This window comes from Rhipicephalus microplus, chromosome 6 (assembly GCF_043290135.1).
Source record: "Rhipicephalus microplus isolate Deutch F79 chromosome 6, USDA_Rmic, whole genome shotgun sequence".
In the NCBI taxonomy this organism is placed as follows: Eukaryota; Metazoa; Arthropoda; class Arachnida; order Ixodida; family Ixodidae; genus Rhipicephalus; species Rhipicephalus microplus.
This window is the reverse complement of record NC_134705.1, coordinates 78,991,098-79,007,017: the sequence shown is the minus strand read 5'-3', so window position 1 is coordinate 79,007,017 and position 15,920 is coordinate 78,991,098. Positions and strand designations below refer to the sequence as shown.

Here is a 15,920-nt window from a genome sequence, read left to right as displayed (position 1 = left end):
CTGGCTCCCCGGGCTGCCACCCATCGAGGGGGGGACGGTCAACTGGTGAGGGCGGAATGGACACTGCGTTGTCCAGCCTGGAGCGAAGATCGTAGCCCATTAGGAGTTGCGCTGGTGTCCGGCCCCCGGCCTGCGGCGTCCTGCGGTACCTGTGCAAAATCCTAGCCAGGCGGGTTTTCAGTGACCCTTGTACATTCTTCTTCAATGAATCCTTCACCGTACGAACCGCCCGCTCCGCGAGCCCATTGGACTGGGGGTGATACGGTGCTGTTCGGAGGTGTACTATGTTATTCAGCTTCGTGAAGGTGTTAAATTCCCAACTCGTAAACTGTGGGCCATTATCGGATACCAGCGTCCGGGGCAACCCGAATGTACTGAACAAGGTGCGCAGAGCCTCTATGGTGGCGTGTGTGGTGGAACTCTTCATGGGTATCGCTTCTATCCACTTACTATGTGAATCCACCACAATCAGTAGCATGTGACCATCGATCGGCCCCGCAAAATCGATATGCAGCCTCGACCAACGCTCATCCGTTTCTGGCCACGCAACAGGGGGTTTCTTTGGGGGCATAGGGGCAGCTTGGATGCAACTGGTGCAGGACTTAACCATGTGCTCAATGTCATTATCGATCCGGGGGTACCACATCAAGGAGCGCCCTAGCCGCTTCATTGAGCAAATCCCTTGATGAGTATCATGCAGCAGACGTAACATCACTGCTCGGGCACTCTTAGGGACGATCACTCGATGGCCCCAGTATAGAAGCCCATATCTCCCCGTTATCTCAGCTTTCCGGTTGAAGTATGGCATCAAGTGCTGGTCCTTAGGCCCCAAATTTCTTGGCCATCCCTCCTGCACCCATTTTTGCACCTTTGCTAAATCGTCATCAAGCTCCGTGAGAGTGCCCAGTTGCTTCGCAGACATGACACCATCATTGAGGGTCTCCGTGAGCAGGACATACTCACCGTCCACAGTTTCTTCCTGCGTCTCTGGCTGGGAAGTTGCTGACGTGGGAAGTCGGCTGAGGGCATCGGCTGGGATGTTGTCTTTCCCGGGCTGGTGTTTGATGACGTAATCGTAGGCGCTCAGCCGCAGGGCCCACCGCTGGATTCGCGCAGCGGCCATCACGGGCACTGGCCTGCCTGGGTGAAAAAGTGCAACAAGCGGCTTATGGTCCGTCATCAATGTGAAAGTATTGCCGAGCAAGTATTGTCGGAATTTCGACGCACCAAACACAAGTGCCAAGGCTTCACGCTCCAGCTGCGAGTAATTTTTTTCAGCTCCAGTCAATAACCGAGAGCGGAACCCTATGGGCCGAAGTACTCCGCCCCCGACATCGTGTGAAAGCACTGCGCCTATTCCGTCCGGGGAGGCATCGCATTCCAGGACTAGCGGCTTGTGTGGGTCAAAATGTGCCAGAAAGTCTGCGGATTTCAGAAGGTCTTTCACACTGCTGAATGACTGCTGTTGAGCGGTATCCCACTTCCACTTAGCTTCCTTCCGGAGTAGTTGATATAGGGGTGCCATGGCGGTCGATGCATTGGGAAGAAACTTGTGGTAGTACGTTACCATGCCGAGGTAGGACCTTAATTCTGCGGAATTCCGTGGTGCCTGAACCTTAAGGATGGCGTCTATGTTTTCTGTCTTTGGTTGAAGACCTCGAGCGCTGATTCGATGCCCCAAAAAATCCACCTCTAGTTGGCGGAACTTGCACTTGTCTGCGTTCAGGCGCACGCCGTATTCCCGGAACCGCTTGAATACATCGTGCAGGGTGGTGCAGTCATTGCGTTTCTCTGCCACGATGACGTCGTCTAGGTAGACCTGAACACCCGGAAGTCCCTGCAAAATGGTCTCCATACGCCGTTGGAACACGGCCGGCGCGGACGCCACTCCAAAAGGCAGGCGAGTAAAGCTGAACAGTCCCTTATGCGTGTTTATGGTCGTGAGGTGCATGGCTTCCTCATCCAACGGAAGCTGGTTGTATGCCTCCCGCAAGTCTATCGTGGTAAAAACTTCACCGCCATTTAATGTAGCCAGGATATCCTCCACCCGTGGCAACGGATATTGCTCAGTGCGACAGGCTTTGTTGACCGTTAGCTTAAAATCGCCGCAAAGGCGGATGCAGCCATTCCGTTTCACTACCGGTACCACTGGCGCCGCCCACTCCGCATGAGGCACCGGTACAATAATACCCGCGCCCGAAAGGCGGTCCAGTTCCGCGTCGACCTTTGGCCGAAAAGCATACGGAACTTCGCGTGCTTTCCAAAACTTCGGCACCACGTTTTCTCGCGTCTCGAAGTGTACCGGTGGCCCTTTTATGAGCCCTAAACCTGGCGCGAACACATCAGCGAATTCTGCTAGCAACCGGTCCACGTTAACGTCGTCAGCACCGAGTAACGGCAGTTGCTCACTTGACGTGTTCACGTTCATTACCGGTGCCTCGAGCATGTGGAACGCTTGAATCAGGTCGCGTCCGCAGAGGTTTGGGCCGGAGCAACCAAGGACTTGCAAAGATCCAGCCGTCGACTTGTTTCCGCACGAAACCTTGAGCTGAAGTTGTCCCCGCACTGGAAGCCGTCCCAGGAAGCAGGTGAGTTTCAATGGCGAACCACGCAGCCTCGGCCACACTGTTTTGTTCCGCTCATATGTGGGCCACGTGATGACCGAAACCGGCGAGCCTGTGTCGACCTGCATGTTCACTGGAACCCCACCACAATCCAAGGTGCGCACGATGGGTTGCGTAATGCCGACGTGGCCGATGTGACTGTCCGCTGCCTCCAGCGCGAACATACCGTCCGTGCCAGTGTCTTCCTCCCTCGACAAGGCGTGTACTTGGCGTTCTGGTGGTACCACCCCGAACCCACTCTCACGGCGGCAACAGGCTCGAGCGATATGACCTCGTTGTTTACACTTGAAGCATGACGCCGAGCGGAAGCGGCAATCCTCGGGTCCGTGCCCTTTTGCTCCGCAGCGGTAGCACCCAACAATCTGTGGCCGGCTTCGTGGGCGATAGGACTGGCCTCCCAGCGCATGCACACTTGCCTCAGCGGTGGGGCTAACTATCTCTTGCACGTTGGCCTCGGCCATTTCGGTAGATATCGCAATTTCTTCCGCTTCGCTCCTCGTCAGCTGTGGTTTCGCGAGTAGCTGCCGACGCACTCCGACGTTGTGCAGACCACACACGATGCGATCTCGTAGCATTCTGTCCAACGAAGCACCAAAATTGCAGGTGTCCGCTATCTGTCGAATCGCCACGACAAAATCCTTGACCGGTTCGCCGGGCAGCTGATTGCGGGTGAAGAACTTATAAGACTGTGCTATCTCGTTCGGTTGCGGCGAGAAGTGCTGCTTAAGCAAGGCTATCACTTGTGGGTACGAAAGTTCATTCACCTTATCTGGAGCACAACGTCCGCTCAGTACGTCGACGGTGTGGGTGGACAGTGCAGTCACCAGCAGGGCCCGCTTCTTGTTGTCTTCCGTGATGCCATTTCCCTCAAAGAAGGCTTCCAGCCGAACCTGGTACGCGGGCCACTTGTCGCTCGCCTCGTCGAACTGCGGCGGGCTGGCGTATCCTCTCGTGGGTGCGGCGGTCATGACGGACGGAGTTGCCGCACCACTTTTATCCCCTCCTCGTCGCCACTGTAACGAACACGCCAGGGCCGTGGCTGGGCCAAGACAAAAAAGCTTTATTGCGATAGCGCGGGTTAAGTAGCGTTGTGCGAGAGGGGTTAAGGGGAAGGGAAGGAGAAGAAGCAGTGGTGATAACGGCGGCTTCGGCTGGCGTGACGTCACGGATACATCACACTGCACACTACGTAATGATACTCGTCAGATTATCATTCATTGTATCTACGCTAAAGTTGGTTTCCTCACTAAGAGCCGAGTACCTGTTCTGAAGCGAGACTCTGAATTCCTGTACTTTCCCTCTCAGTGCTAGCTCATTGACTGGCTTCTTGCGTATCAGTTTCTGTCGTTCCTTCTTCAAGTCTAGGAGAATTCGAGACCGTACCATTTTATGGTCACTGCATCGTACCTTGCCAACCACTTCCACATCCTGCACGATGCCTGGGTGTACACTCATTATAGAGTCTATTTTGGTAGAGCCCAACCAAACAAAACTAGGCCCGTAATTCTCAAGCTGCTAGACTCAAGAGAGAAATTTTCTATATTAAAACGGGTACATAAACTTCGTGGCACAAGTCTATCTATCAGAGAAGACTTTTCGAAACGAGTACGTGAAATTCGGAGAAAACTTTGGAACAGTGCGAAGGCAAATGGAGAAAATAACGAAAAGGTTTCCTTAGTTCTTGACAAGCTGTATATTAATAATCATGCCTATGTCTGGAGCAACGAAAAGGATGACAAGGTTCCGCTTAAGAAAAAACACGCGGAAGCTGCCTCAGAAACAGCCCGTGTAACGAGAACGACGAACGTACCCGGCGACCAAACAAAAAAAGGGAGCCACTACTCGTCGTGCTGCAAAATAGGTGAACTAACACTTCTCACAGTGAATGCTAGAAGCGTAATTAATAAGCCTGAACCTCTCGAAAATTTGATCATTGATTATGAGCCTCACTTAGCAGCCGTGACAGAAACGTGGCTCACGCCTGATGTTTTAGATCACGAATTTACACCACCCAACCATTCCGTGATCCGAAAAGATCGCCCCACACGTGGTGGTGGGGTGGCAATAAGAAAAGGCCTCTCTTTCGTGGCCCTTCCAGAGGTACAAAATGCTGAAGCGGTTTTTTGTAAACTACTTTGTGACGGTACCAGCATATTGTTAGATTGTGTTTATCGAAGCCCAAACTCGGGTGACGATTCTATCAGTGCAATTCATGATTACATGCAACGTCATGCTTACGGTTCACGTGTTGTACTCATGTGCGATTTTATTCTTCCAGGCATTAACTGGAATAGTATGTGCTATTTGACCTCATGCTAACCTTCAGTCTTCATCAGGTCGTTTCGCAGCCAACTCGCTCGCAGGGAGTAACCGAGAACATACTTCATCTAATGTTTTTCAGCGACCATTTCGACATAAACCGCATAAGAATTGATGTAACCCGCGGAACCAGTGTGCGTAGTTCCTCTTGGTGGCACCATGACCACTCATTCTTCTGTATCCGTTGTAACAAACTTTGAAAACGCTGATGACAATAGCATACTAACTCATCTCGCTCATGAATTCCTGTATTTCTCAGAAATGGGGTTGAATACATCAATAGATGTCGATTCCCTTTGGCTTCACTTCAAATCTGTCGTACGTTTTTGTATCGCTCACCACATATTTACAAAAGTCAAACGCCCGCCAAAAAATAATCCATGGATCTTGCGCGAAGTTATTCAGGCGAAGCGACGTTTGAAAAGGTTACGTAGAGCAATAAAAACAAAAGGCGGGGGAGAATCCAGAATTCGAAAGCTACCGGATGCCATCGCGGAATTTAAGCACAAAGCTAAACAACGCTACTTTGACAAGACACTACCTACGTTCCTTCTAAATAATCCCTACAGGTTCTGGAATCACTTTCGCACCACTAAAACAGCAGCATCGCATCGCCTTCCAGAAGAAAAAACTGTTAAGGCCAACGTATATAACGATTTTTTTCGATCGGTGTTTACCGTTGATGATAACGTTATTCCGCCAATAGAAGAGCAACATCATACGAAAGTCGACCAATTTAGACATCGCTGATGCTGGGATTTTCAACCTGCTACTTAAGCTCGACACCAAAAAAATAAGTGTACCAGACGATATACCGAACAGTTTCCTAAAAAGATATGCAGAATGGTGTAGCAAATATCTTGGTCTCATTTTCCGAAAATCACTCACGACTTCACAACTACATAACGATTGGAAGATCGCAAAGGTGATACCGATCAATAAAGGAGGAGACGCAGCACAATTTTCAAATTTCAGACCTATTTCATTGACCAGCACATCATGTAAACCACTCGAACACATAATCTTAAAACACATGACAGTATTTCTAGAGCCCATAAATTTTTTCTCCCCTAACCAACATGGTTTTCGAAGTGGTTTATCAACGGTAACTTAACTTACTGAACTAGTTCACGATCTTGCCATTACAGTTAATAACCGTGGTCAAACTGACTTAATTCTACTTGACCTATCTAAGGCTTTTGACTGTGTATGCCACAGCAAATAGCTAAAGTAGAAAACGTTTTTGGAATAGGAGAACTTTCCGCTTGGATAAAAGCTTTCTTATCTAACAGGTCACAATTTGTACTCTATGAACAGATGTCTTCTAACACAGTAGCAGTAACATCCGGCGTTCCCCAAGGCTCGGTACTTGGGCCATTGCTTTTCTTGCTCTATATTAATGATATCACTGCTAACATCACTTGCAACATCAAGCTATTTGTGGACGACTGTGTGATATATAGAGAAATTAATCATTACATCGATCACATTATGCTTAATGATTCTCTAGCTGTCGTGGCTAATTGGTGCTCTAAATGGCAGATGAAAATAAACACACAAAAATCAGGGATAATGACCGTAAGCAGAAAAACAAAACCATCCAACTTCCCATACACCATTAATAACACACTTCTTAATAAAGTTGAGGAACATAAATATCTAGGAGTTACACTGACTTCTCATCTCAAATGGGACAAACACATCGCTAATATAACTTCGAAGGCGCTACACAAACTATTCTTAAAACGAACTCTAGCGCTCTCAACAACGCCAACGAAGCTGCTAGCTTACAGATCATTCGTAAGACCAGTTTTAGAATATGCAAACACTGTCTGGTTTCCGTATTCGCTGACTAATATAACTAAACTAGAAGCAATACAAAGGAAAGCTGCAAGATTTATTTACAACAAATATAGACGCACAGATTCCCCAACACATCTTTTAACTCAGTCAGGTTTACAAACGCTGTCCACAAGAGCGAAACACGCTCGCTTAAAATTCCTTTTGCAGCTAGTAAAAAATAACTACAAGATAGATTCATCCAAATACCTTTCATTTTCACAGGCTCGGCAAACTCGCAATAAACGTGCGCGCACATTGTCAGAATACGCATGTAGGAACGACACGTTTGAGTACTCATTCATCCCGCGCGCGATAGCAGAATGGAACCAACTTGATGCCACTATCACAAACTCCCAATCGCTATCAGAATTTATTGCACAGATAGAGAAAACTGGGTGCGCATAACAGTTTATACGCATGCAGGCGCACCTGTCCAGATCTGCTGTTCGTTAGTTAAAGCAACACCTTTTTCAACGTTCCTTTCACAGTAGTATAGCTATTTTTGAAGTATGCTTTCAGTGCTTGCTATTCCTGTCACAACTGTTCCATTTATGTTTTCCCTCACGATACCAATGCTAACATAAGTTCCTTTCTTCAATCATGTATTTTATTTCTACCGCCTTTCGGCATGGTTTCAGCTCTTTGTAATGGCTATAACTTACTTTGTATCTTGTGATTATTGCATACATTGTGTATTAATAACATAATTAACGTTTAACTTCTGCACTGCTCAATGGTTATATGATCCTCATGTCCTGTTATTATGCTTGCATGTTATTACGTCTACATCCTTTTTGTGGGTGTAAAAAATTACTGTATTGCCCAACTGCCACGCTCTCGCAGGAGAGTAGCAGTATTGTAAATAAATAAATAAATAAATAAAAATAAAAAATTCGTTCTCATTTTCGCCATTAGGGCTCCTCCATGTGAACATAAAATAAGCCACAGGATCCTTAGAGACAATATTGTCACGATAAAAAGAAGACAGACAGCCAGGAGTGGACCAGAACCAGGTCAGCAAAAACAATTTTCTTCTTCACACTCGAAACGTGTATGAGCCACAGCGGCTCGTTCTTAAATGGTGGCATGGGTCATTACTCCCACTCCAAAGAAGCATCGTCTCGATGTGTACATGAAGGCGAAAAGAAAATGAGACGAAGATTATTGTACAAAAGAAATGAATGGCATAATGGGAAATGATGTACTCGTTTGTGAAATCAGGAAGTTTGTGTGTACATGAAGGCGAAGAGAAAATGAGACGAAGATTATTGTACAAAAGAAATGAATGGCATAATGGGAAATGATGTACTCGTTTGTGAAATCAGGAGTCAAGCCTTGGCCATCTACTGTAACAAAATTACTAGTTGGGCTAGTTGGTGTACTGCATATTTTCCACCTGTTTTCTCTCTTGGTTTTTTTTCCATACGCTTTTTCTTTCTTCAAAAGAACGATCTATTTTACGTACTATGCAAGTTGCCCGAAGCAATTTAGTCACGCAAATTGAAGCTGAGAGCTTTGGCCTCGCAGCTAAGTGAATAAGGCTTTCATGTGGAAAATGAAACATCGTGTTTTTGACAACACCTTTTTGTTGTTGGCGTTCAATGCTTTCATTTATACCACGTCATTTCATCTCTACCAGATGAAATTGCGTGCAATTCTCAATTCCTTGAATGATCTACTCTGCACCTTTCCAGCAAGCAACAACCCGATAAGAACCTTTCACAGATGTCTGCAACACCAGTTTAAAAAATAATCACAAAGCCAGAAAAAAATACTGAGTGGTGTACCCCTTCAGCAAGTGCCTGGCTGTACTAGCATTTAAAGAAACAAGAGAAAAATATAACCGGCCAGTAGACATTCTCAAACAACTGATCAAAGAATGGAAAGCAGGTTACTGCATTCGTGCTATACACTCCACATACGACCTATAGAGGGGGCGCTTTAAAAGCCGCATGCAGTGCCACTCACGGCGAGGAAGGCGTGCTGTGCTGAGAGCCTTAGAGCACACAGCTGAGCCGTATTGCTTTGATAGTTATGGAAGCGCAAGCGCCCGTAGCTTGCGCGTTGGTGCTTAGAGTTGGATTTAAATATATAGCAGTGGGATCATTCTTCTGCGACAAAACCATTACAATAGGATAGAAACTGCATGAAAGCAGCCACATTTTGTAGATGAGTGGCGGTGTCATCTGTACTGACAGCTGAATACATGCGTCAGGCGGGCATCGAGCAAGAAGCTTACTCCATAACTATTGAGGCAAGCTCTCATTCTCGCAACAATATTGGGTTATTGGTGCATGACACCTACCTGCGTATAAAATACTCGGTGCATTTAGAATTATCGTTCGCTTCATGGCGATTCACAGCCACCAAGTTTTGCCAAGTGCTTTGCTTGAAATTGTTGCGGCCATGGTCGCGACATTATCGTCGCTCATCATGATCGCAGTCTTTACCTCACCGTTCGTGCTACTCATGCCAAGAGCTCGAGGCGCAGTCAAGAAAGATAATGAACTGCGATATCCACTAGAGCTGACAGCGTAGCCCAGCTTCGTCTTTTGCCATTGTCTGTTACTTCGTTTGCTGTCACGCCTTTCTCATTTACTACAACCTTTTTCATTATTTACCTTGCATTCCAAAATTAGCATGGACATGCACATACATCGCTACAGCATTCGCAAAGCTTCGTTCTTTCGTCCAGACCTTGTTATGTTGCTACCCTGCATCTTAGCTTGATCTTTCCGAGTGCGCATAGCGCTGCCAGGCCGCTAATTAGGGCTTACGGCAATGTGTTGAGCAACTCAATTCGTCTCTTAATTTATAGTCATGTCAACCCACCGAAGCACTAATTGATGTTGCACTGTTTTATCTGTGATGAGTAGATGGCGAGTTGATAAAGTTTAAGATTTTCCATCAATCTTCAACTGTATATTTACGTCTGGTATACATTTCTTTTCTCACCGGCTGGCTGTCAGCTGGAGCATCAATCAATGATATCGTACCTGCAGTGGTGGGGTCACAGGTCAGTGCAAGCACACAGCGGCAGTAGTTAGTTACATCAACCTTTGTTGATGTAACATGTCCTCTACGGGTGTCAATAAAGACAACCGTAAAGAACGTGTGGAAAGGCCGTCAGCCAAGCAGCTCAGCAAGTAGAACAAGAGAATCCCGTTTTCTTGGATGTACACACCTAAACCCCAAGATGACAAGCGTGTGAGGCGACCAGTTCCCAGATTTATCGTTGAATGAAAATGCTCCTTAGGAATCATGCTCCGCCAAGAGGAAGAAAGAGTAGAAAAATCTGGCACACATGGACAATTTGCTCGGAGCCCTCGGTCAGCCGAAGGAAATATTTGGAGCAGGAAGCACCCCAATTGAAGAAGTGGATGACGACTTTTTTTGTTGAGGCTGTCGTAGAAGAAGAATGCAACAACACTGCTGAGCACACAGTGCTGCACAGTGGATGCCTACTACAACGTCGTCCGACGACTTTGAGAATTTCAGTCAGCTCCATGGCTCACAAAGATGCGTCAAGCAGACTTTTGGGACCTGGCAGTACAACTCGCGATGACACAGTCCTTCAAGAGCTCTGCATGTGTACATGGCAGCGCTAAGGAGCCAGTTGCAGGAAAATATTACGAATCCAAACTGGACTACAAGGCAATCCAAGTTGTACAAGTGATCAGCACTGCGCAACCATGGCTGTGCTTACCGGATTAATCGATTCAGTATGAACAAGAATTCACTAGCTGGAAATCAAAGGCTCCTTACAGAAGTCAGGCACGACCGTAAACGTGGACCATCTCCACTGCAACAGACAAAAGCCGTAACTACGAGAAAGCCACATCTACTACAGACAAGCAAGCATGTATGTTATAGGAACGAGCACATGCAACTTCGTGTATTCACCAAAGGGGTCAAAACGTGTAAAAGTAAGGAGGAATGACTCCTTTCTGAAACAAACTGTGCAAGAGTTAGTGTGTCTATTTTTTTTTTAAGCACTACTTCCCAGCTGTGTTCAACCAGCGAAGTTCATGCTAAGATCTAACAGTGTTCACTTGTGCAGCAACTTATTTTATTGAGTGAAGTAGTAAACTGGCTAGAGATCAAGGCACCTCATGGGTCTGAGACGTGCACTGTCCTCAACCAAAGTATCAACATACACTACGTCTACTGTGAGGTACAGAAGCTGCAACAACGGTCGTGCCTACTTTGCACAAGTTCAAATAAGGTATGTTGCAGGTGCCAACGCAAGCGACTTTTATGTGTACTCAATGACAGGGTCAAAATGTGTGAAATATGAAGGAATCACTGCCCCCTGAAATGGCATGTACCATAAATTGAAGCATTTCTTTTCAGTACTTTCCAGCCGGCCGAAGCAGTGAAGTTTGTGTCAAAACTCTAGCAGCGTTTACTCGTGTCGCACTTCATTTTAATGAACAAATATATGAATGCCACCTTAACACCACAAATATTTCAGTAGGGGCATGAAATATGTTTTCAACTTTGATGCACATGCAAATAAAAATCATATAGAATATTTTTCAAAATGAATTGGAATTAATCCTTTGTATTTATAACAGACACGCACAGGCCATCGAAATTCAGAAATGCGTGTCCCTAACTTCTTTATTAAAAAACGCTGAGTCGTGCCTGTTGAAATGATGAATATATAGTGCATCAAAACAATTTGCTGTTCCCGAGATTTTCCTAACTGATCTGTAATTTTCTGCATAATATACACCAAAAATTATATGAGGTTTTCCACAGTGCACTTAGTGTGAAACCCCTATGTACAATAAATACTGTAAAATGTTTTTGCAATTCTTATGTGGAATATTGTGCGATGTTCTTTGTTGCTGTATGCTCCGAGTATAAGCATTCAGATGCTGTGGTTCTAGTCAGGCAGAGAAGATCCACTTTTGTTGCCCGAAATAAAGGTCTAATAAAAAAAAAAGAACTACTGACTGTTACTACTTCATTGAAACAATCTGCCCAGCTTCGTACATAATGACATGCTCTACCTCAACACAAATGCTTGCACGGAATTAGCAAAAGCACTCTAGGAGAAGGGGGGTCTGTTGAAACTACAGGTTTCTTTATGCTCACTTTATTTTATGTACCAGCAAAAATTATTAAAACATCACAATGTGGGAGTCTGGCTATTTATGCATGCGGCAAACATTAGTACATACAAATACTTTTCTGTGCTCCTTTCGATACTTGCAACAAACTTTTTTTGGGTGTTCGGATATTTGAAAACCAAGTCACTTGAATCTAATATTCAGACACTCCAAATCGTCTGCCCAAACATTTAATTCTGTTCAAAACACCTTCTTTACAGAGTTTATCACAGTACTCATTAGAACAAAATGTGTTTATTTTCCATATATTGGGGGTCCCTTCATGCCAAAAGCTGCATCATAGAATTGGAATGTGCCTGAATGCCCTCACATGGCCGCAGCAACATCAGCACTAGCTCACGCACACATCTTCAGCAGCATGTATCCAGATAAAGTACACAATTTCAATGGAACTGCAAAAATAGAGCACACTTCAAAATGCAGGATATTGACAAAAATAGAAATATAATACATGTAAGCGAAAGGAAATGTCAAAATGAATCCTTATACATAAAGAACCAATGGTAGTTACAGCCCTAAAAGAATCACTAGTACGAATCGACTGTGATAATTTATATATTTAAACACCAAGTGTGACATAAATGTTCAAAAACAGTAATGCAAGAATCTAAAAACTGTTTTGTTCATGCCATCAATTACATTTGCATGATTAATCTCTAGATTATTTGCACATCAAAGTATTTAGGTTGATTGATTTGATTTGTGGGGTTTTAACGTCCCAAAACTACCATATGATTTTAAGAGCACGCGTAGTGGAGGGCTCCGGAAATTTCGACCACCTGGGGTTCTTTAACGTGCACCCAAATCTGAGTACACGAGCCTACAACATTTCCACCTCCATCGGAAATGCAGCCACCGCAGCCGAGATTTGATCCCGCGAAAAAAAAAAGTATTTAGGTTTCTTTTAATTCCATTTTATTTAGCGGAAAAGGTAGACTGTCTCAATGACTGTATGAGACAATATGTACGCCTGTATGGTACAGACCACATCTCGTGGCGATGAGAATGAGAGTCACTTTTGTATTATTCAAAGCATGACATGTGTTTGAAGGAAAATGTGACGTCGAAAAATGAAAATTTTTTCCCAAAAGTACGTATCCTTTGTTTTTAATTGCTCTTACAAGTTTTGTTTCCCTACTTTCATGAAAAAAAAAGTTGAGATTGTAGCCAAACACAAAGTGGGCTAATATCTGATTTAAAGAGCACAAGGTGGCTATAAAAAACTAAATGGCTATAAAAAAATAATGGAAAATCTAAAAACTGTTTCGTTCATGCCTTCATTCATATTTGCATGATTATTCTCAAAATTGTTTGCACATCAAAGTATTAAGGATTATTTTAATTCCATTTTATTTAGCAGAAAAGGTAGGCTTTCTCAATGACTGCATGAGACAATATGTACGCCTGTATGATACAGACCACATCTCGTGGCGATGAGAATGAAAGTCACTTTTCTAATATTCAAACCTTACACGTGTTTGAAGGAAGATGCGACGCCAAAAAAAAATGCAAATTTTTTCCCAAAAGTATGTATCCATTGTTTTTAATTGCTCTTGAAAGTTGTTTCCCTACTTTCATGAAAAAAAAAGTTAAGGTTTAGCCGAACACAAAGTGGGCTAATATCTGCTTTAAAGAGCACAAGGTGGCTATAAAAAACTAAATGGCTATAAAAAATTATGCAAAAATCTAAAAACTGTTTCGTTCATGCCTTCATTCATATTTGCATAATTATTCTCAAAATTGTTTGCACATCAAAGTATTTAGGTTTTTTTTAATTCCATTTCATTTAGCAGAAAAGGTAGGCTGTTTCAATGACTGCATGAGACAGTATGTACAGCTGTATGGTACAGACCACATCTCGTGGCAATGAAAATGAGTCACTTTTCTATTGTTCAAATCGTTACATGTGTTTGAAAGAAGATGCATCACCAAAAAAATGCAAATTTTTTCCCAAAATTAGGTATTTTTTAGTTTGCTCTTCTAAGTATTGTTTCCCTACTTTCATGAAAAAAAGTTAAGGTTGTAGTTAAACACAAAGTGGGCTAAATATGTCCTTTAAAGAGCACAAGGTGGCTATAAAAGAACTAGAACTGGTCCTGAAAGTGCACAAACTGGTTCTGCAGCATTACCATTAGCGCACACGATAAGTGATGAATCGACTAAGTGCGCATCACAGAAAACGCCACGAATATTGCCAATTACGCTGCCAACATCACACGAGGCTTCCTCGGTTTCGAAGAAGCTCACCGGAACACGAGGAAGAGTTGCACTAGCACGCCTGATCGTAAAAGCCGTCAAGCGTAACCTGTGCGTTTGCCATGCTTACCAGCATACTCGTCCAAAAGTTAAAATCTCTCTCTGTAATTTCCACCTGTCTCGGAAATTCAGCCATTAGATTATTTAGAACGGGTGTGTATTAACATTTTATGACAAGCGAATCAGTGAGCGTGAGCCCTGCTACTTTAACAACGGCGGTGTGCTGACCCGGCCTCCATTTTACTAGCTATGTTGGCAGCATTCGTCAAAAGGTTCCACTCGCTCGAATAAACTGGTGGCACAACCACAAAGTTTTTTGCGCGAAACAGAGTTTGAATAGGTGCTTACCTTTGCTGATGTTGAATGTCCATGTACAGCGGGCAGCTTGTAGCCAGCAGACAAAATACAGCAAAACGCAACAGCTTGTCAAGTGCCCAGCCCCAGCACCCGCCCGCACCCACGTTGGCCCACACAGCGTCTGGGCAACTGGATTGGATTGGACAATGCCTGGTAAAGGTTGTCAACAGAGCATTTATTTCCCACTAAAATTAGCGCAGCTGAGAAATTTTGCGGCTAGACGAGCATTTCGGCGCAGCGTGGCGCAATTTCAACAAGTTTCAGGGTTTTGGCACAGCGTGGCTCAAAGAAATGAAATTGTATCAAAATGGCGCAATTTGCGCAGCTGTAGCACCCCTGAAATGACCAAACTGATGCATATGCTGCCTCTAGGCGCTCCAGAAAATGCTGGCGACTGGAATAATTCACTCCTTTTCATCCACCAATGTTGGGAGTGTCGTGGGACGATTGGGTGAAGCTACAGTGCTTCGTTTTGCTCGGACAAAGACCACTTCTGAGATTGACATCAGAAAGCGCTTGCTACCGCACCCGACTATGTTGGAACACTACCCATGTATGTTACTTATATTTTGGCAGTGCTTCATACAAAAGAACTGGTCACTGAAATATAGGCATTGCAAAAATCAAGCGGAAACTTTGATTAAGCAGTAATTGCACTTGTCAGCAGCACCATAGTAGAATAAAGAAATCTTTTTGTGGCCACAGGATCAAAGTTTACTTTTTAATGGCTTGCTAGTGAAGCGACCACTGCAGTGTTAGATTTTAGCCTCCAGCAAGCACCTGCAGCCAAAATTTAGTGAAGACGTGTGAAATAACAGACATTTCAAATTCTGATGCACGGTCACTATACTTCGTAATTTTTGCTTTTGTATACTATTGCAAACAGGCTGTTATTAGTTTCCATAACTTTTCTTTTCCAAATCCTCTACAACAAAGCCTGCGATCTAACACACTTGATCTGAGAGCTGGGTTTCTCGTGCGAGTGGTTCGAGACAACATTAGATGTGAAGGGTGCACGATGAAGCTTGAGTCAACCCAAATAGCACTTGACAACAACTGCCATATTTGCAGGCACTGACAGGGGTGGACTGCCATACCCCATCATAGCTTTTGTTGGCTTTGTCAGCCTCCTCGAGTTGGCTGCCTCACAAACGGCAGCTTTATTCATCAGATGACCACAACCACTGCAGAAGTTCACGAGTTCTGTGCTCCTGTCTGTCATCAAGATCGCCCTGATGAAAGGAATGGCAGCACATACAACTGCACTAGTTAAGTTGATTCTCGTGAAGTTCCTGCGACCCTTTCAGGCAAATTTTTCCAGCAACGTGACTGAGACACATTCCAAAAGGAAGTTGCTGCATGCCAAGCCACAGTCGAGAAAGGT

The 15,920-nt window shown here is 44.6% G+C and overlaps 1 protein-coding gene across 5 annotated transcripts in view; it reads right to left on the bottom strand.

Moving 5' to 3' along the window:
* LOC142765331 (uncharacterized) overlaps positions 1-15,920 on the bottom strand; it is a 90,674-nt gene that overhangs the window by 7,927 nt on the left and 66,827 nt on the right. For 4 of the 5 annotated variants that reach the window (XM_075866111.1, XM_075866107.1, XM_075866108.1 and 1 more), the window contains one exon: positions 9,459-14,665. The exons of the other annotated variant lie outside the window; for it this stretch is intronic. In XM_075866111.1, coding sequence (XP_075722226.1) covers positions 14,606-14,665 — 60 coding nt within the window. In that variant the 3' untranslated portion in view covers positions 9,459-14,605. Of the gene's footprint in view, positions 1-9,458; positions 14,666-15,920 lie in introns of those variants that run through there. 5 annotated transcript variants of the gene reach the window in all.